This window comes from Mustelus asterias, chromosome 24, assembly GCF_964213995.1.
Source record: "Mustelus asterias chromosome 24, sMusAst1.hap1.1, whole genome shotgun sequence".
NCBI classification, from domain to species: Eukaryota; Metazoa; Chordata; class Chondrichthyes; order Carcharhiniformes; family Triakidae; genus Mustelus; species Mustelus asterias.
Window position 1 is genome coordinate 16634959 of NC_135824.1, and position 22572 is coordinate 16657530.

At 43.1% G+C, this 22572-nt stretch overlaps 1 protein-coding gene across 10 annotated transcripts in view; it reads right to left on the minus strand.

Annotated features, from left to right (window-relative positions):
- The window catches only part of sema6d (semaphorin 6D), a 188208-nt gene continuing 165636 nt past the window's right edge, over window positions 1–22572 (minus strand). For 3 of the 10 annotated variants that reach the window (XM_078241336.1, XM_078241337.1, XM_078241342.1), the window contains 8 exons: window positions 21893–22048; window positions 21624–21797; window positions 20272–20412; window positions 17014–17091; window positions 16767–16825; window positions 16319–16369; window positions 10892–11035; window positions 1–3237 (listed from right to left, as the gene is read on the minus strand). In XM_078241336.1, the coding sequence (XP_078097462.1) occupies window positions 1925–3237; window positions 10892–11035; window positions 16319–16369; window positions 16767–16825; window positions 17014–17091; window positions 20272–20412; window positions 21624–21797; window positions 21893–22048 (2116 nt within the window). In that variant the 3' untranslated portion in view covers window positions 1–1924. The remainder of the gene's footprint in view (window positions 3238–10891; window positions 11036–16318; window positions 16370–16766; window positions 16826–17013; window positions 17092–20271; window positions 20413–21623; window positions 21798–21892; window positions 22049–22572) is intronic. The other 7 variants (XM_078241339.1, XM_078241338.1, XM_078241343.1 and 4 more) reach the window with 3 other exon arrangements.

A 22572-nucleotide genomic window follows, 5' to 3' on the forward strand; every position in this document is an offset into this window, starting at 1 on the left:
AAATATTCCATTTGATTCTTTTATTTTGACTTTACATGCGGTGTTAAAAACAAAATGTATGTAGTTATGTACACTTCCACAGTACAAGTTTACAAGGGGTTTTCTATACATGTTACTTCAGAGGACCATTATACAACAACAACTTTTTTTTTCCTTTTCTGGGTTAGCTTGCCAATGTACCATAAAGAGAACCAATCTGGGTTTACCTGAACACAAATGTAGTTGGTGAATCGAAGTGTATGGGCAATGCAGGATGTTGAAAACGGCAATGTAAAATTGAGCCTGGGCTCAAATTGCAATATACAGTGCAGCATTGTTTTAACTGGTATAGGCTTCCCTCTCTCTTTTTTTAATCTTTAGCCAGAATGGATGCAAAATTACTATTTTAACTTTGATGGCGTTGAAATGAATGGTTTGCCCATTGGCCACAAAGGAATCTGCGGCGTCGTGTCGATTTGATTACCGTGAGTGAATTATTACCACTTTTATCCTGGGACGCTTCTACCTGCCGTTTGATACAGTTAGTATTTCAGCCATGCAGGTCGATCCCTCTGGTCGATGTCGATAAGAAGCATGGGTTACCTGTGCGAGTTGGTGCTTTTACACACCTCCAGACGTGACACGCACCAGCTCAAAATTTTGCTCAACTAATTTTGCTATCTTTTTTTAAAAAAAAGAAAATTATCCTTCGCTTTTGTCAAAAACCGCAGAGTGGAATGTTCGCCAAAACTGGGGTGAAGCCAAATTCTGATCGCTTGTCTTTTCTCCCACCTCTCTGGCTGTAGGTCACCGTTACATTTCAGGCTGTGATTCGATGTATTTAATTTTATATGAAACCATTTAAAAATTAAAATACGGCTGGCACACTGGAAAGCAGATTTTTCTGTTCAAGAACACTTGACAAGGTTTCAATATCAATGATAATGCTTATTGAATAAGGCACAAGATGCACAGAATCCAGGTGAATACACACACACACTATTTACAGAACAGTGTCATTACCTGCATGACTCTTCAGGGTGCCCTATTAATCACATTTAAACGCTCCTTAACAAAGTGACTGCACTCTCCTTTATCTTGTACGCTGCCCATCTCTGTGGCAGGGCAGCTCCTTGTCTACAGATTTCGCCAGATACGCTGACCATACAAATTTACAATTATTGGTGTAAGCGTCGAATGTAATGGATGTTACATTTGGTTAAGCTATGGGGGACACCATTCTAAAAGAAAAGGGGGCCGTAGACAGGCAGCTGCGCTCAACACAGTGATATGGTCCAAGTATATCTGCAAGTAGGACAGGAAGTTTCGGGTCCACTTCAGAGTTCAGTCGTGCTCAGTACATCAGGCAACGCAGCGTCAACAGCTGCAACAAGAACCATTAAGTGCATCCTAGTCTGTGTGGCTTACACAGCATTCGTCTGTGACGTTCGGAGCGAATGCCACACAAAAGTATCTGTCTTTGCTACAATTGGGCTACGGCGGCGTTCTGTCAAACCAAAACACAGTTGATGAAGTCTTATGAAAAGTCATGAAATGTCTGTGCAAGCGACAAGACAAATGTGGGTTCTGTCTTTAAAAGTGTTCACATTTAATGGGAAGACGATGCCCAACAGCAGTGAAAATGGAACCATTGTTCAAGTACTTCCTTACACGTTTGATGCTTCAACTAATTTCACAGGATAAATTCCATGTTGCACTTCTCCGGGACTCCACATCTTAACAGTAATACCTTCTGTATTACTCAGCATCTCTGCGCAGCAGGAGAACGTTCCTGCCTTCAGTCTTAATTAAAGATGCCATTTGAGGAAATGTAGCTACTTTGGCCACTTGTTTTGTGTATCTATCAGAGCATTGTCACTGGTAGCTTTAAGCAATTTTGATCTTCAAGTCCTCCCACATCACATTAACTGAGAAACGGGTAGTCTTAGTAACTGTACTTGTGTAGTGGTTTGACTGGAGTTGTGGGTTGACCAAATGATGGTTTCGGCGGCACGTCTGGTTTAATGGATGGCGTTCTCTTTATCCCTGATCGAGGCAGTGTACCGTTGCTTGTGTAACTGCTCTGGCGGGACAAAGAGCCAGGTTGCGGTTGAATGACAAGGGGAGTACCGTGTACAGAATCCAATCTCATGGGAGGTGCGGGAGGGAAGTACCCTCCCCTATTAAAACTGGGATGTCGTGACAACACAGCTCCATTTAATGAACTGATAACGTTTTTGGGGAGTACGGATATCGAATGCCTCTGCGAAGAATTTCTTGGGTAGCCTCGTTCTCTCTCTAAACTTGACAATTGGATATTTGAAGTTGTTGGAACATCCACCCGCTTTGTGGGGCTGTGTCTTGGTAGAGTGGACGATGGAGAATATAGTGAGGCCTCTCTGTTTGGAACCTTGGGCGGCATTTCAACTATTTTGGTCATTGGGTCCAGCATGAGATTTTGACGGGTCATCGGGACATCTCCCAAAATAGCTTTAGGATTGCTGCCACTTTCGTTGAGATGTTTCAGAAGGTCGTTCAGTGTGTTCCTTGCCTCAATCGCTCTCCGCTGTTCTTTCTTACTCGAATGACCAGTGATCGACATTTCTATGTTCTGTACTTTCCTTTCAGCTTTGTGCGCATTGGAATTTGAGAAAGACATGTTGTAGGCGTGGGTGGCATTGGGAAGTACCACTGCGCTGGGTATTTGGCCGCTATGGTTTATAGGCGAATGGGGAGGAGGGCTGGATGGGATAATCTGAGGGCTTTTTAACGGTGATTCCTTCCTCGCGGCATTGATATTGTTCTGGGCTTTCTCCCACTGGTTCTTAATTGGTTGGATACTTTTCTGCTGAAGCACTGGTGTAGACTCGGGAGTTGGCAGTGCCGCCAGTTCTGGAGGTTGTCCATGGCTGTCCACGATCATGGACTTGGCATCACCGCTGGGTGGTAGCTCCTTGCCGTTGGACAGCAAGTTGGTGTAAAGCTTGGGCGTGTCAATATTTTGCGGGTACTCCTTGACTGGGCTGTCGAACAGTCCGTTAAACTTGGTGAAGCTCCCACTCGAGTCGGTGCAGGACTGGGCGGATTCTGCGTCCTTGTTCATTTTCCGGGCTTTACGCAAGTAGGTGTCTCGGTGACAGTACACGGCGATGCCGGAAATGAAGGCTCCCAGAACGAAAGCAGCGAGGACACAGGTGATCAGGACGTTCATGTGAACCATCTGGTTTGAGTCTCCCGACTGCACCTCCCATCGTACTCCTGCAACAAAGGGAAGGTGGTTAAAGGAAAGATTACTGAATGTTTCTATGTTGCCGATTCCTTGCAAAGAGTACATCGGAAATTGAAAGTACAACAATAAAACAAAAATGCCCTAAAGCATTGCAGGACAGAAACCAATCGCTATTTTGTGTTTTGTCAGAAGTCCGATTTGGTGGCCTTTATTTTCGGTGATTCTTAATCTGATTTCCGATCATCGAGATATTGACTTTTTTCAGGCACTGCTGGGGCCAGAATTCTATGAATGATTTATCAGACACGGATGAAGCCGCGATCTGCACATGTGAAGGAAGTTCATTTAAAATAACAATTTTTTGCCCCAGCAATATAAATGAATGAATCCAAAATTCAATACTGATTTTTTTTCTCTCTCTGCTGTTGGAAGATATTTTCACAATGTCTGCACAAATGATCTAGTTTCCAAATTGATAGCAAGGACTTGGCGATGAGTTTAATGTTTGGAACTGATTGTCTTCAAACGATCCTCATAGGTTTATTTTGTTTAATTTTAATCTCTTGTCATGTTCTCCCAAGAGCAAACCTAGGACTTGATGCTGGCAATCGTGATTGCAAACATTGGTTTGAAGAGATAAAAGCGAAATCCTGCGGATGCTGGAATCGGAAACAAAGACAGAAAATACTGGAAAATCTCAGCAGGTCTGACAGCATCTGTGGGGAGAGAATAGAGCCAACGTTTTGAGCCAGGGTGACAAAATGCTCTGATAAAGGGTCATCCAGACTCAAAACTTTGGCTTTATTCTCTCTCCATAGATGCTGTCAGACCTGCTGAGATTTTCCAGCATTTTCTTTTGTGATTTGAAGGAGATTTTCCCACATTTACGTTTGGCCAATGAGGGCGGAATTTTCCCATCCCATCCACCACATAGAGTCCCTACAGTACAGAAGGAAGCCATTTGGCCCATCGAGGCTGCACCAACAACAATACCACCCTGTCCCCATAACCCCACATATTTACCCTGCTATTCTCCCCCCAACTCCGAAACTATGGGGCAATTTAGCTTGGCCAATCAACCTAACCTGCACATCTTTGGACTGTGGGAGGAAACTGGAGCATCCGGAGGAAACCCAGGCAGACACGGGGAGAATGTGCAAACTCCACGCAGACAGTGACCCAAGCCGGGAATCAAACTCGGGATTCTGGAGCTGTGAGGCAGCAGCGCTAACCACTGTGTGGGACAGAATCATGCAACGGTCCGTTGATCTTGGGTGGGTTCTACTGGTCTTGGGGTGAGTGTGGCCGGAACATCCTGTTCTCAGTGTTCTGGGGCCTGTGATTTGAGGACGGAGGCTCTTCACTGCAAGATTTTCCCATCAGCTTCCCCCAACTGGCTCCCAAAACGCTGCTTGTGGTGACAGCTGTGCCTGCAGTCCTGCATCAGTGAGAACTCTGTGCTGGGGCACATTTCTATTCTTTATTCCTACCACTGCACTGTGGATCAAAAAGAGGTGGAAGGAGGGGATGGCTGTGTGTGGTGAACCCAGAAGGATAGGTCTTTTTCACCACTTCAGCTGCCTCAACCTCTCCTGTGAAGGCGCTTTGCTGAAGGTTTAGAAATTGTTTCTGGTCCCGCTTGGTCAGATAGTTGGTGACACTGCTGCAACATCTACTCCCGCATGACTCCCAATGCCAAGTGGGAAATACTGCGGACAGTTTACCGCCACGGGAAAGCAGGACTTTTGACAGAGATCCAATCCAACTTCCATCTGATGGCAGTGCCTACTCTGAGGAAAACTGATTTATTTAAATTAATTTAACACCTCCATTTAACTAACACTCGAAAACCTACCATGTGACTTGTTCTGCATTTGTCCACAGTAATCTCTCATTTCATTGGCTAGTATTCATTTTGGTATTCTCTTAATTCATAGAATCCCAACAGTGCAGGAGGAGCACCGTCGGTTCATTGGGTCTGCACTGACCCTCTGAAAGAGCACTCTACCTAGGCCCACCTCCTCCACCCTATCCCCATAACCCCAATCATGGCCAATCCACCTACCCTACACATGTTTGGACTGTAGAAGGAAACTGGAGCACCTGGAGGAAACCCATCAATGAATGTGATCTGGTAATTTATTGTAGATTTCAATCAACGTTCTGTCCATCTTGGGGCTTGATGCACAGCAGAAACATCTTTTAATTCCATTGTAGTACAACAATTGCACTTCTGCCTCACAAAGCCAGAGACCTGGGTTCGGTCACTGTCTGTGTGGAGTCTGCATGTGTGGAGTCTGCATGTTCTCCACGTGTCTGTGTGGGTTTCCTCCCACAGTCCGAAAGACGTGCTGGTTAGGAGCATTGGCCAAGATAAATTCTTCCTATCAGAAACTATTGTAAAAATCCATCTGGTTTACTAATCCCCTTTAACAAAGGAAATCTGCCTTTCTCCCCTGGTCATTATTGGCTATGCTAAATTCTCCCTCACTTTATCCATGCAGGCACCAAACTGTGGCGACTAAGGGATTTTTGCAGTAACTTCATTGCAGTGTGAATGTAAGCCTACTTGTGACAGTTACAGTGCAGATACATCACTGGTGCTCAGAGTTGTGTTTTGTCAAGCTGAAGATTTCTACGATTGGCATCTCTATGGAACCACAGAGTTTAGGCTGTAGCCGAATAATTGGAACTAGTTGGTTTTTTTGGGCCATTCTTCTCTAACATTTTGGAACAGGTTAGCTGTTATGACTCAACCATACGTTGCAAGTGACTGTAGCTTTTCATTTCGAAACTGCAACTACGCAGCCAAGTAAGAAGCATGTTTCTTTGCCATGGTACACAGTAATCAAATTAGGATTGATGAAGTGATAAAATTTAAGTCTTATTTTCTAGGTCAGTGATGATTGAGAACCTTGTGTTACGTCCAAATGTGGATTGACATGGTTCACGCTCTTACAACTTACTTTATGAAAAGTGTTATATCTACAACAAAAGACACCCTCTGTCTACATCAGAAATCACAACATAAGCTTGGTCTTTCTCGAAAGAGATCCAGAGTTGTTGACTTGTACAGATTTGTTTCTCATCTTTCTTTTCTTCACTATGAAGTGTGTTATTTTTGTGCTCCCATGCTGTGATGTTCATTGTAACGCCGGATTTCCTCGGTTCCTGCCTTCATTATTTAAAACATGCTGTGCTTTGAGTGCTCGAGACACTAATCCTTAGTCACTTAAATGTCCCGAATTAAAAGCTTTAGCGCATGGATTACACATCGAACATGACAAACGTTGAAATTAAACATCAACTTCCAATCTATATCTTAATCGCTATCTGATTTTATCAAAAAAGGGAAGGATCGGAATTCTACAAACTGTTACACATTGAATTTGAAGACTGTGCGTGATCTTTCAAAACTTATCATCTTTGTTCTCTTTAGAGTTTCACCCAATGATTCTCCAACATCAGCATCCTACCTATCAGCTGAGAATTTTTGCAAACAAATGAAGACATAACGGAGGAATAAAACCCCTCAGATTAAAAGGAAAATTCTGTTCCTTTTTAATGGGACAGAAGGGATGTTTTGTTAGCCACAAAAAAAATTAAAAACATATTTAATCTGCCGCTTTTGAGGGGCTCCTATAGGAGTGAACCCATAACCAACTTCTACTAAGCAATATATCCAATCTCTCGCCCCAGAAGATCCATCAGTCACTATGTCAAGCTGTCATTAGGATGATTGCTATCCTCTTTGTTCCCGAATGCCAGTACGGCATGATGCAGCACAGTCGTCTTTTCAGAGAGTGATGCAATTAGACAATCTCTCCTCACATTGCTCCTTGAGCCCCGTCCTTCACCCTGAAAGAGCTACTCTTCAATTCCACCCCCCCCACCACTCCCCAGGAATTGCATTCCCTTTAGAACGATGTTTGTGCGACAGGGTTTCTGACACACGAGCTCCATGCTGCCCCAGCAACACTAGAGTAAAGATCGCGTGAGCCCTGTGGATGAGAGAAGAATGGACGGGGAGGAGCATACCAGATGAAAATTTCATTTTGACGCCAAGATTCTGGAATAGACAACTTTGAGGGGGACAGATTTAACAGATTTCCGTGGGTTTTTTATTAAAAAAAAGTCAGACAACACTTGTTAAATTAGGAATAGTGAAATTTTTCCAATGTCAGCAAAGACTCACGAATGTCTAATTGATCCTGAGTAAACAAGCAATGGCTTTTTCAGTGGAGCAACAGGGTGCTTTGCATGCCACGGAGCCATTATAATACACTATTTGGCCAGTTACCAAGTAGTGCACTTTAAAAAGGGTCAACTGTAATTAATATTCGTGGCTTGGCTCAATTACTTGGTTGATAGAAACCGGAAGTCAGAGAGCTCATGGTGTTCCTAGAATACATTCCTGCTCTTTGTGAAGAAAACTTTGCATAGATTACGACGGTAAGCAAACTCCTCTTGCACCATGACATGATATCCCTGAAACCGCAAACGTGGCAAAGAAACACAGCTAGCTTTAAGTTGTTGGTTTGTTTTTAAAAAAAGCATCATGTCTGAAGTAATTGCCACAACAATAGTCCTGCAACTGTAACTAGGATTTTATTTAACTTTAATGGCACATATTTACTCATCTTTTTATAGGAACAAACGTGAATGAAACCCAAGTCGAGATGTTATTACTATCACTGTATTGGAAATGCACTTCTGGGGAGAAGATTTAAATCTTGCACGCTCTGTACAACAGGGTTGCAAATGCTTCATATAAGCAAGTTCTGTCACACTAGTCCTGCCAAACTGTGACAATGCACACTATTTGTCCCTGCCCTGTTTTTCAATCCATCTCCTTTTCTACTTCCCTTGTTTAAAAATGTCGCCTGAACCAGCTGCTTCTTCCTTCTGAATTCAGGGAAACATCTGGTTGTGTTCTTTTAATTCCAGCAGGCTACCCCGTGCCAACAGTTATGTTTGCGTGCAAGATGGAAAGATTATTTCAGTTGAAATAGAGAAAAGAAATATTAGCATTGGCAGTTTTTGAAAGCATCCTGCGTTGGTCGCGGTCCAAATAAGTAAAATAAAACATTTTCGGTGACATCCAAGTAAAATACACAAATATAGAAAATATCAAGTTAAATCAAGTGCAGTATTGTATAAAACATGCAAACAAGAGCAAGGAAGTCATTTCCTGCTCATAGCTAACTAACTAAGGAGTGCAATCTATGTCGAATGCTCCTTAACTAACAACATTTAAATACAATTTACAGCCACAAATTTTTTGCAATTACCACAGTCATGAAAATCAATGGCTCCTGAACAAAGCGGTTCCCATTAGTCTCTCTCGTATAAACTATTCCTCACTTAGTTTCACTTTTTCTTTCAAAGCAGTTACTCGGACAGAAAGAGAAATGGTTAGGATGACTGTCAGGGCAAGATAAAATGTTAGCTCAGCATATTAATGTGGAACAGACATGTTAAGGTTGTGGTCGATACCCACTGCAGGCACTCTGCGACCCCCACAGAAGAACAAGCTGCTGGCTAACACGGGTTAGATTCTCAATTCTACACGCATGCAGTTCTCGCAGTCAATTCACAGGTTCGTGAAGATGAAGGAGCTATTTAGAGATTTTTGTTTCGTTAAATACAAAAATCAGGCAAGGCCTTTTGAGCATTTTATCCTTTCTCAGGTGATAAAATGCTCAAGGGTTACAACTGTTAATGGCAGTGGTCGACAGAGAGAAATGACAAGAGGAAAGAAACAGCACTGACCAACAGATAACAAAAGCTACAAAAGGAAGGAAGCGATGAGCTGAAACAATAGTGTCACGGACCAACTTAAATAATGGATTGCTTACATAACACGCACCAACACATTTATCAGAAATGTGCAAGTCCCAACTGAGGTAAAAGTGATTAACAAGAGAAAAAAAAAATCACTGCCGATAAATCTGATAGGAAACCTGTTTTAGCTGCTGTTTTTTTTTTGGCCTGGGCAAGATGCGAACATTTTGTTTTCTTGAGGGACACCGAAACAACCCTCCTGAGGCCATTCACCTGCTGTTGTGTATGATTTACATTCTCCTCGAACCCAAATGTTAAAAAGGTTGGTCGAGGTTGTGTGATTTCGAGAAGAAATTAGATAAAGTTCTTGGGGCTAAAGGGGTCAAGGGTTATGGGGGTGGGCAGGAGGGATCAGGCTATTGAATTTGATGATCAGCCATGGTAAAGGTGAATGGCGGAGCAGGCTCGAAGGGGCTACTCCTTCTATTTTCTATGAATCTACCATGCAAAAATCAATTTGAAATAGAAATGCAATTGATTTTCTTAAAAACAATTTGATCAGCAATTCAAGGTGGGGGGAAAAAAAACAATAGCACCCATTGCAATTGTGCCACATTTTTTGTTTGAACTTCCTGGCAAATCTAACTTACAATAATTTGGATCTCACCAGAAAATGCACAGAACAAAACCAGGTCTGGCAAAGAGCATCCTGAGCTCTGAAATTTAATAGCATTATTGGATTCCATTTAATATCAGGTAGGTAGGCTTTATCATTTGATATTCGAAATAGGAGCTGCACTCTACACAATGTGGACCTACATTACAACGATTTGTGATATTTCCACATACCTTCAACCTTTCCACTTAACTTGAGGTCAGTGCTGCTTTAGTCAAGTCAGCTATAGGGATTTGTGAGGCCAGAAGTTTTTTGTATCCAATCATGGGACATGGGTATTGTTGGCTGGCCAGCATTTATTACAGTAAGAAGTCTCACAACACCAGGTTAAAGTCCAACAGGTTTATTTGGTAGCAAACGCCACTAACTTTCGGAGCGCGGCTCCTTCATCAGGTGAGTCACCTGACGAAGGAGCAGCGCTCCGAAAGCTAGTGGCGTTTGCTACCAAATAAACCTGTTGGACTTTAACCTGGTGTTGTGAGACTTCTTACTGCGTTTACCCCACTCCAACGCCGGCATCTCCACATCGTGACAGCATTTATTACCCATCCCTAGATGGGTGGCATGGTGGCACAATGGGCGGCACAGTGATTAGCACTGCTGCCTCACAGCGCCAGGGACTTGGGTTTGATTCCCAGCTTGGGTCACTGCGTGTGTGGAATTCGGCCGTGTCTGCGTGGGTTTCCTCCCACAGTCTGAAGGATGTGCTGGTTAGGTGCATTGACCCAAACAGGCACCGGAGTGTGGTGACTCGGGGAATTTCACAGTAACTTCATTGCAGTGTTAATATAAGTCTTACTTGTAACTAATAAATAAACTTTACTTTATTTTAGTTACCTGAGAGTCAACCACATTGCGGTGGCTCTGGAGTCACATGTAGGCCAAACCAGGTAAGGATGTCAGATTTCCTTCCCGACAGGAGATTAGTGAACCAGATGGGTTTTTCCGACAATGGTTTTCATGGTCATTAGTATATTCTTAATTCCAGATTTTTTTTTATTGAATTCAAATTCCACCATCTGCCATGGTGGGATTCGAACCTGGGTCCCCAGAACATTACCTGAGTTTCTGGATTAATAGTCTAGCGATAATACCAGTGGACCATTGCCTCCCTTAAGTATGCATAATTTATGTATAATTATATATATATTTTTAAATCAGCAGCATTTGTTTTAAACCAGGTTTCCATTCAGTAAAATAAAGGTTCCCTTCAAAGGCCTTACCATTGGGGACAGCAGATAATGGTTCAAAATAATCATAAGTATCCACATCATCTTGCTCTGCAACCTTTGGTGAACCAATCAGCTTTGGAGATACTACTGGGCCAGTTGCACCCGTGGAAACAGAGACTGCCGATAAATCCGTGTCTGTGATAAATTTAAATTATTGTCACAATTAATGGGGGAAAAATTATGAATATATTTGCTCTGCATTGATACCGAACTGCACTGATTATCGGTGCAAAATGTCCTGAACCATCTTAAACGTGCAAATAACAAAATGGCATTTGTTTGTACAATCTGAACACCCCAAACATCAGTACTTGACCTCTGTGGAACCGTTAGAACTCTTAATACCAATCCCAAGATGTTTTGGTTTTATCCTCTTATTTGAGCAACTCATCGCCACAGCATCCCTTCTCAGCAGGGAGTGAAGGAGATACTGGGGCTTTGAGGCAATTAGCCAAGTGGATGAGCCTGAAATTGGGTGGGAAGCTGTGCAGGCCATATTAGCTTTAGTGCCTGAATTCCCAGGTACACCTCCTGCCATGAATGTTTGTATAGAATCATATGGCAAGGAGGCGGCTATTCAGCCCATCGGGCCTGTGTCAGCTCTCTGGATGAACCACAACGTTAATTCATATGATTTACTCCATGGCCACATCCACTGATGTCTAAAGACTTCCTTAGGCCCTGGATTTTCGCAACAACGGAGGGTCTCTCCACGCTGAAACGGTCCAGATCCGGAGGTCCCGTCCCTGAACGCGGCTCCTCCCATTTTCACGAGGTCAGGAACTGGCTGGGGTCGGAGTTCACATGTACACATTTAAATCAGCAGCTGCCTTCACCTGTGTGTGATTTTGGTGACTCATAGAAACTAGAAGCAGGAATAGGCCATTCGGCCCTTCGAGCCTGCTCCACCATTCATTTTGATCATGGTTGATCATCGAATTTAATATCCTGATCCCGCCTTCCTCCCATATCCCTTTAGCCCCAAGAGATATATCTAATTTCTTCTTGAAAATCGCACAATGTTTTGGCCTCAACTGCTTTCTGTGGTAGTAAATTCCACACATTCACCACTCTCTGGGTGAAGAAATTTTTCCTCACCTCAGTTCCAAAAGGTTTATCCCTTATCCGCAACTATGACCTCTAGTTCTGGACTCTCCCACCATTGAGAACATTCTTTCTGAATCTATCCTGTCTAACCCTGTTAGAATTTTATAAGTTTCTATGAGGTCCCCTCTCACTCTTCTAAACTGCAGTGAATATAACCCTAACCGACTTAGTCTCTCCTCATATGACAGACTTGCCATCTCAAGTGTGGCAGGTGTGTGAAACATCATGTGGTAGGAACTTTGTGGAGTCTGATGAAGGTAGGGTGTCCTTTTGGAGAGATAGGGTACCCCTTTGGATATGGTCCCAGGACACCTGAGGGTGGTGGAAGTCATGTACCTTGAGGAAGCTAATTTGCCCCTTAAAAATGTTTAAATTAGGCACGTATGTAAACAGTGCATCTACTCATTGAACTGTCAAGCAGCCAAGGCGATTAAAACGTTTCTTCTTTAAATCTTTGAAAAATGACTAGAACGTTTTTTAAAAAAAAATCACTGCTTGCATAACTGATTTCACAACCTCCTTTACTCACGGCAGTGTGCTTTCCTTTTCACAGTTTGATTGACAGATCCATGTAGTTATAGACTCTTTGAAACGGGACTATGAATTCCAATGGAAATTTTTATAAAGGATGTAGTTGAAGGATTGTAAATGTTGTGAACAGGTTTTTATGAAGTAAAAAAAAATGAAGTCTGCAACAGAAACTTAAAACTTTTGTTTAATCTCAGCATGGATCCTGAGGTTTGCCCATGGTGGATATTGTTAGCATGGTAGGTAAAAGGGGCAAAGGGTGATGGATGGGGGCACATGGATCGACAGTAAGTTGGCGGGGTGGGGTTATAAAGGGTCATAGGAATGGTTAAACAGGTATGGAGGATATGAAGGGCTGTGTGCGGGGTGGGGGAGGGCATGGTGCAAGGATTGAAGAGCTGTTTATTGCTATGTTGCTGCTTTAAAAATCTTGACAGTGCCAGTTTACAGAGGCAGACTTCCCAGCCTATCCCTGCACTTGTTAGGGGGCGGCAGTTCCAACTCCCAAAGAAACCCCACCCATACCGAAAATCCCAACTGTCCCAGTCGTGTATGCGGAGTTGGGAAATGTCCCGACTCTGGACACAGGCCCTAATTTATTTGGCACAAAAATGACCAGGATGTTGTTCTGTTGATTAAGTTGGTTGTCACCCTGAAACAGGATAGTTTCGCTTTGCAAACTGTTTGCCACTATTGCTAATGCCTGGGGGAGAGAAAATTGCAGTTTTGCAGTGTGCATCACGTCGCTTTTCCTTTCTGCTTCTAAAATATCTCCCTTACCCACCCAGAATATCGTGACTTGGCTTGGGCAATGTTCAAGGCACATGTGCAGAAATGCCAAGGTACTATTTTTCAAACAATAATTTTTTTTTCTATAGACAGATGGACTGAGAGTAATTGCTTAGAGTCTAGACCATCTTTAATAGCCAAGCAGAAATTGGGCTTCATCTGCTGTGGCTACCGTGCTGACACACGCAAGATGGATGCCCAGAAAAGTGCTGGTGTCTGAATTCAACTGGAAACTAATTCTGGCGTGACCTACACATGGACAGACAGAATGCTCACTTCTGGAAAAGCTGAGGTATCGGTTTATGACTCAGCTCCATCGCTGCGTGTCTATTGAAGATTTATATCTGCCGGCATCTCAGCTGTCTAGCTGAAAAAATGATTCCTGAATAGAACACCTGGCGTGGAGAGGGGAAGAGAGGACGGACTGATGACCTCTGCCATGGTGCTGCATTGTAGGGAATGTGCAATGCTATATAAGGAATTAAATCAGGATTAGTGCATTATGGTACTCATTCTAGATAACAGAAGGTTGAGCATCCTTCAAAATGTCACTTTGTGAATCAGCAGTATTTTGCTGAATGGCAAAGGATTAGCTGCAGCGTTTCGTTGCGAACTCAGTATTTAATTTGGGAACTCAGCAATAGTGTTAGCAACATCGGGATTCTAGTTATTTCAGGTGCCCAGAGGTTCGAGGTTGGGTGTGGGCCTGCTTTGAGAATAGTGTTCCCGGATGGAGTGTCGGTCTTCCGATTCCTGTGGAACGCATTATTTTCACAGTGAGGAAAGCCCTAATTAACAGATTACCTCTTTAACACACTCCTCAATGTGCTGGGGAGGGCAGGAAGGAGCTTTTCAAAGTGGGGAGCTGGGAAAGTGAATAGCTTGGTGTACGCAATGTCAAGGGCAATGCAGGGAGCCATTATGTGATGTAGTTGATGAATTAGATTAATGGAAAAATAAGGTGATTTAAGCAGAGCAAGTCAATTATCTTCCAATTGACCATTTGTTGACTTGCCTTCACCATGACCCTGCTGACCTTCTGACCTCTTGCCCGCTCTATTGTGTAAGGCAATAGCTGGCCCTGTCATAGGTGCGGCCTCTCCTTGAACCTTGCCACGTAGTACCCATGCAGAATCCAGCGCCACTCATTGGGCACCGAGCTCACCTCTGACTCAATTAGTGACTTTCCATTTTAATAAAATTACGCTGTGATGTCGTGACCCGGGAAATGATCCAGGTGTCGGATTCCAGACCCCAGATTCTTTTTTAAGAAAGTCTAAAGCTTTTGTACATTTAAAAAAACAAATCCTAATTTTGCACTTTTAAGACACCCTCATTTCAGAATCCAGAATAGCTCAAATGAATTAAGGCCAAAGCCATTTCCACATCTCCAGGAAACGTCTTGTTTTATCCGGAGTTACTCTTTCAAAACAAGTGAGGCCGGTCGTCAGCAGCACCAAGTGAGACTGGGAACTCAATCCCACCATTGTCTAGGTTGGCAGCCAGTGCTCAGACATTCGGGTACCTTCTTACAAAAGACTTTGAACTTCTTACATAGAAGACCATTCATGGAAAACTCTCAGGAATAATGGATGCTCATGTTTGGCACTGGAGCGAGGTGACTTCTTGTGAGCTGTTCCCAGCATACCTTCTAATTCCAACTTTTACTCTCGTTCTCTGCTCTTAAAACTTAATTCTATCTGTAATAGCAACACTATATTCGGTACCCTCTCCTTTCCTTCTCTGCTTATGTACTCTTTTCACTGTATCCCGATACGTAACAATAATAAATCAAATCAAATCACATCACTAATACATAGGGCCATATAAACAGGTGCACAAGGCGGCACAGTGGTTGGCACTGCTGCCTCACAGTAGCAGTGACCTGGTTTCAATTCCAAGCTTGGGTCAATGTCTGTGCGGAGTCCACACGTTCTCCCCGTGTCTGCGTGAGTTTCCTCCGGGTGCTCCCACAGTCTCAAAGATGTGATGGTTAGGTGCATTGGCCATGCTAATTCTCCCTCTGTGTATCTGAGCAGACACCGGAGTGTGGTAACTAGGGGATTTTCACAGTAACTTCATTGCAATGTTAATGTAAGCCTACATGTGACACTAATAAACTCAAACTTAGAATCCCTACAGCGCAGAAAGAGGCCATTTGGCCCATCGAGTCTGTACCGACCACAATCCCACCCAGGCCCTACCCCCACATCCCTACATATTTACCCGCTAATCCTCTAACCTACGCATCTCAGGACGCTAAGGGACAATTTTAGCATGGCCAATCAACCTAACCCGCACATCTTTGGACTGTGGGAGGAAACCCACGCAGACACGAGGAGAACGTGCAAACTCCACACAGACTGTGACCCAAGCCGGGAATCGAACCCGGGTCCCTGGAGCTGTGATGCAGCAGTGCTAACCACTGTGCTACCGTGCCGCCCAAACTTAAGGAACAAAATACAATTTCTACCACATAATACTGTTAAACTATTTCAACATTTTCACAGAATTACATTGTGTTCGATTGAGAATATATGCAAAGATCTACTGAGTAATGCTTTATGGTGTTAACATTACATTACTGAAGCACAGATCATGACTTGAGGGAAAAGAGAGAAGCAAAATTAGTAGTAAATCAGCAAAGTGCCTACACATGCTTGGGAAGCAAAGCAACCTGTGCTGCTACTGAACGCAGCAAGTGTTGAATAGTTGCGTGTTAAAAGGTAACCTTGGATAAGAAATCTGATTAGTCAGTGTGGCTGGGAAAACGTGCTGGGAAACGCTAATGAAAGAGGAGGAAAGAATAATTAGTTAGCTACATCATTCTCGTGGCTGACAGATGTAGAGCAATTCACACACGTGGCCATCTGCCAAGCGAGCAGATAGGAGGGGGGGAGAGGGAAAAAAAGGGGAAAGTTTGCTGAGGAAGTGGAGGAAAAGAAACGGTAAAACATAAACAAAAAAAAAATAAGGAGCAACAACAAAACTAACCAGATGTTGGATCACCAAATGTTTTGTAATCTGGTGTGGTGGCCAAGATTTCTAAAAGAATTAAAAGAAAGATCAGTGAAATTTTTTTTAAAAAAGGTAATTCACGCAGCAACTGAAATAGTTTCATTAAAACCAGCTGTGTACGTATGCTACAGTAACAAAACTTCGGAATATTAGCTTGAAATGCGTCCACTTAGAAATCGCTAAAAGTTATGAGGAGTTTTAGCTTCGCAAACGATATTGGGATGATGGAAGGTTTGGTTCCTTTTTTGGGGGGGGACTATGCGCGTTAGCTGCTTGACACGTCAGCCATGCGTGAAATTATATAGCGCAACTTGGTAAATCAAGGTTCGGCTACCTTCACAGATCCTCAGATGATTGGTTCGTGCCTTCACGTTCTTAAATTCCCTCCATATTAAAAGAAATTGATTCGAGGAATCTTACTTACCATGACACTCTCCAAGATGTGCAGTGTTACCAGATTCTACATCTTGTTCAAACACGGTGCTGGGGATAAAGAGGGGAGGGGGAGAAAATAAACACAGTCTTGAGACACTTGAAATACAGCCGGTGTTTTGTCTGCGAGACATAAATTGCTTTAACAGTAAGAAGCGGAGAGAAAAAATAAGCTCCAGCTGCAGCCTTGGATTCAGTCTCATCAGAAATTAAAATGTCAACAAGGAAACATTACTTACTTTATACCAGGTCTCACAATTCCACAGGATTTGTTATCCAGCCAGGCACAGTATGGATCCCGTGACCCAATGCAAGCTCTGTAGGTAAAATGAGAAACAATAACTGGCAGAGCACATTTCCACTCCATCTGACGAAGGAGCAGCGCTCCGAAAGCTTATGGTATTTGCTACCAAATAAACCTGTTGGACTTTAACCTGGTGTTGTGAGACTCCTTACTGTGTTCACCCCAGTCCAACGCCGGCATCTCCACATCTTTTGCCGGTACAGTTAAGGTTTTAAAATTCAGAACATTAAAAGAAAGGGGTTCTTTAGAGGCGACTGCATGACCTGATGGTCACAGGGATAATAAATTGGAAAATCAGGGATACAGAAAGTGCGACCTTAATGAATCACCCTGAATCCAGGAAATCCAATGCTCAAGAACCCAAGAATTTTAGGAACATGGAATGTCGACATTGTTTTCAAACATAGACCCCGCTCTCCCCGTCTTCTCATTATTTCCTTCACTCCAGGCTCGCTCACTAGAAATGCTTTGTACCTCTTTCTGGATAACTTATTCTGCAAGTCCATTAACATCTGGGGGATAAAACACTATTTGACGTTCCTATTTTTTCCTTCCTATCTAATTTTTAAACTTGTGCGCTCTGGCATGTGAACCATTTGCCTGGATGAATGGTCAACATTACACAACAAATAAAAGCGGGACCATGAACAGGAAATGCTGGAAAAACTCAACAGGTCTGACAGCATCTGTGGAGAGAGAACAGAGCCAACATTTCGAATCAGAGTGACCCTTTGTCAGACCCTTCCTAGGAGCATAAGTCGCCCATGCTTCCCTTGAAGCCTTCTCTGTCATTCAATAAACTTGTGGGTGAGCGTCAACTTCACTGATCCCCTCACTTTCCTGATCACATATCCCTCAACTCCCATTCAAAAATCACTTGATCTAAGCCTTGCATATACTTAACAAGCAAGCATCCAGAACCCTCTGGGGTAGCGATGTCCAAAAATAGCTCTCTCAGAATCTTCTACGGTTCAATGGGATCACCTCTCGTTCTGCTAAAGTGCAATGAGTTTGGACCCATTCTACATAATCCGTCAGAGATGTTTGCATATAGTTTAACAGGAAAGTCTCCAAAAATGAGCATATGGTATAAGAGGAACAGTGAAATATCTTGTTTACTCCACAAGCAATATAACCTTAACGAGTCACTATTCAAATAGCTTGAACATTTAATGAAGTTATTTTCCATAGCACTTCTGATTAATTTTCTTCCAAATTCCTTAACCGAGCCATTTGTAGATCTGTTCCTGTGGTGTATCATAATTATGAAGGGCATGTGAAGGCTTTCCATTTCTACAATAATCCAAAACGTCTAAAGACTTTTCCTAAATGCTGCCCTCACCCCCCCAACTCCTGGCTGGCAATTGTCCTGAAAGTCCTGAGCTAGAGATAAAATATTAAATCAAGATTTAAATCAGCTGGACATACTGAACTCCGCTGGGAGCTCTGCAGTCAGTGTTGATATTTTATTGTCCAGTTCATGATTACATTTCTGTACTTGCACAACTTTTTAAATTTACGATCGCTTACAGCACTGCAAAAGATTATTTCGGTTCCCTACAGCAGCATGTGGAATGATTACTGAAAAGTGCTGCAAATTTGTGACGGGTATCGGGTATAAAGACAAGGGCAACAGTTATTTTTCCTAATATTCTCTCTTGTAATGTTGCAGTCTTCCTTTTTGGTATCGCTCACGGTTGCACCACTGTTGTTTATAGAGTCAGAGGTTTACAGCATGGAAACAGGCCCTTCGGCCCAACTTGCCCATGCAGCCCAGTTTTTACCACTAAGCCAGTCCCAATTGCCTGCATTTGGCCCATAACCCTTTATACCCATCTTACCCATGTAACTTTCTAAATGCTTTTTAAAAGGCAAAATTGTACCCGCCTCTACTGCTACCTCTGGCAGCTTGTTCCAGACACAAAGCAGTTACAAAAAGAGTATAGTATAGGATAGAGGAAAGTGTGGAAAGCACTTGGAGACCTTGCTTTGTTTAAAAATTTGAAAAAGTGCTGTGACTCCGCACAGTCACCAGCAAAGTTTAAATTCCTGGGGTCACTGCTGTTGTTTTTTTTTCCTGTTAATTTCCCTATTTCTGCCATGCTAATATTCATGACATTCTTTTCTCAAGTCTGTGATTCAAACTGCAGATTTGGGCTGAGGGGTGGAAAATAAAATGATGGGTTTGAGTTGGATGGATGAGGCATTGAAATCAGATTTCTTACCCGTCCATTTCTGCCTTTCACCTCATGCAGGAAGGCGAGTGAGCAACCAATCCACTCCAATGGGCAGGTTCACACTTTAAAATATGAAAATGAGTCTTCCAGCCTCAATATCGTTGAGCCTTTCAGCTGAACGAAGAACAAAGAACAGTACTGCACAGGAACAGGCCCTTTGGCCTTCCAAGCCTGCACTGAGGTTCCCCAGAGGCCAAGCAATTTGGCAGCTACCACCAGGTGAGTCCTTAGTAGGTGAATGCCTCCTGGATCCAGTGTGATTGCCTGAGAAACACCTTGTACTGGGGACCCCATAAGCTGCCTCCTCCAAATTGAAGGCTGGTGATTCCCGTCCCAGAGCATTCCGACCTCCATTTTCCCCAGCTATTTCTGATGCCCCCTTCCCCTAGGCCAGTGAAGTTAAAATTTAACACAGCTGTAGTGCTCCTACCATTTCAACAAAGTTGGGACGATGAGGTGTTAAATTGGAAAACCTTTGCCTTGTATAAACATTTTGGGTGTTTCTATTCCTTATTACCTGAACCTTTCTCCACAGCGAACAATAGAACCATAGAAACCATAGAATCCCTACAGTGCAGAAGGAGACCATTCGGCCCATCGAGTCTGCACTGACAACAATCCCACCCTGCCTGCCCCTATCCCCACTTTTTGTTACGCTGCTAATGCCTCTAATCTATCAGATCCCGGGACACTAAGGGTTCATTTAGCATATCCAATCAACCTAACCCACATATCTTTGGACAATGTTCTTGAATAAACTCTCTCGGCCACTTTCGCAACACCTTTCCATGTAGATGCACTGTCCTGATTTTACGATGTGGGAAATATTAATACGTATGCTAAATAACTGGCTGTATTTCATGGCATTCTTAGACAGAATCTAATAGTAACGGCCATTCTGACTTTGCCCCCAACCTGGAGTAAAGGGAACTGTCACAAAGTTCAGAAATACTTACTTCTTGCACGTGCCATAATGTTCACAGTGACTGAGGGGAACACGGATAACACAACTGGAGAAGGCCACGAACAAAGCGTGATGATCTTTGTCAATCTGTAATCCCAGGACTTTCCTGTCATCTTCATTAGCAGCGTTGCACCTGTTTGTTTTGGTTCAATCAGAAAATCTCAATCAACTGCACTTTCTTAAAGATTGATGATTTGAAGTATTTTAAATTATCAAATACAACACGACCTGTTTCACAATACAGTCTGCCATTTCTTTAAAGATCTCACAATTTCTTCAAAGACTCAAGTCTTAATGATTTAAAAAACCTTGCAAAACGTTCTGCAATTTTGTGCACATATATACTTCTCATAAACTCTGTCTGCGTTGTTGTTTTTTCCTGCACCTTCAGTTGCTAAAGATTGTGCAATTCCAAGAATATACTAATGGACGATGGTGTGAAAGAAAATCCACCTCAGTTTATAAAGTTCATTTATTTATTCGTGCCACAAGTAGGCTTACATTAACACTGCAATGAAGTTACTGTGAAAATCCCCTAGTCGCCACACTCCGGCGCCCGTTCGGGTACACTGAGGGAGAATTTAGCATGGCCTAGTTAAATGAGACGGGGCCACTGACTAAACATCCAGGAGGTATCCTCATTTAAAATATTTATTTACAGCAACAATTCGGGTTCTTCTCAGTCAAGTGATTATGGATCCATTCAGGAATGATCTAATGGGAACAGCCCACTAATTGGAGTTCAGGGCCTGGGATGTCAAACGTAGAGATACCCGTGCTTGGTAAAGTCAGAACAGGCATTGACTTATCATGGCTCCAGTGCCATTGAAGTGTCATAGAATCCCTACAATGTAGAAGGCCATTTGGCCCATTGTCTCTGCACGGGCAACAATCCCACCCAGGTCCTATCCCCGTAACCCCACATATTTACCCTACTGGTCCCCCTGACACTAAGGGGCAATTTACCATGGCCAATCCACCTAACCTGCACATCTTTGGACCGTGGGAGGAAACCGGTGCACCCGGCGGAAACCCATGCAGACACGGGGAGAACGTGCAAACTCCACACAGACAAGTGACCCAAGGCTGGAATTGAACCCGGGTCCCTGGTGCTGTGAGGCAGCAGTGCTAACCACTGTGCCACCGTGGTGCAAGGGAAGATCCAAAGAGCATTGTGGGAAAGGAATAATGGCCAAAAACCCCATGGTGAGACAGTTTTGTAATATTGGGAAATGTCTCCAACCGCTTTCCTCTATCCTACACCATACTCTTCTTATAACTGCTTTAATTGCTTTGTACATCCTTGCATTTTATTTTTACAAAAGTTAAAGCAATCTAACTTACTTTAAGGGGTTAAAAACATCCATTTCCTCCAGTAGTATGCTGTCATTGAGAGAATTGGGGCTGGTCTTTGTTAACACTTTAAGTACCATGCCAGCTTCTGAACCAATAAAGGTAACTGTGTAGTTCTGACGTGGACCTGCAGCATTATCGATGGCAATCGCTGTCAGACGGTATCTATAATCATAAAAGTAAGACATCGTTAAGGGGTTGTGTGCGAAAACGCAGCCAGGAATTTATTCTGTGCAGTTGGATGGTTCAGGATGTCTTACCTGACCCTGGTCTTGGTGAACCAGGGCTCCTCTATGAGTGAGGGGACGGCAGAATCCATCAGCGGATGGGATTTGATGAAGGACAGTGTTTCGTCAGGGAAATCGATAGAGATTTTGTAAGATTCTGCTGGACCATGTCCTGCACAGCATCCGGGTCTTTTAACAAAAAAGGACAATAAATTTAGCAGAACTAAAGGTAGTACAGAACTTTATAAGAGTACCTCCTGTAAAAATGACACAATGAGAAGTTTTTTTAAATTGTTGGGAAATTTTACAATGTAAAGAAATACGTTGCACTTATGTAGTGCCTTTCATGACCACAGGCCATCCCAAAGCACTTTCCAGCCAATGAAGTGCAGTCTCTGTTGTAATTTTGGGAATGCGGCAACCAATTTATGGCACAGCAAATTCCTACAAACAGCCATGTGGTAATGATCAGATAATCTTGATTGATTGAGGGATTCATATTAGCCACAACAACAAGCTAACTCCCTTGCCCTTCTTCAAAACAGTGCTGTGGGATCTTCTGTGTCAGTCGGATGGGCAAATGGGGTTTTGGCTTAAAGTCTCCTTGGAAAACGGCACTGCCAACGGTGTAGCACAACCTCAGTACTGCAATGGATTGTGGACCATTTGATTTATTTGTTCCTCTCGTCCATGAGTGGGACTTCAATCCACAA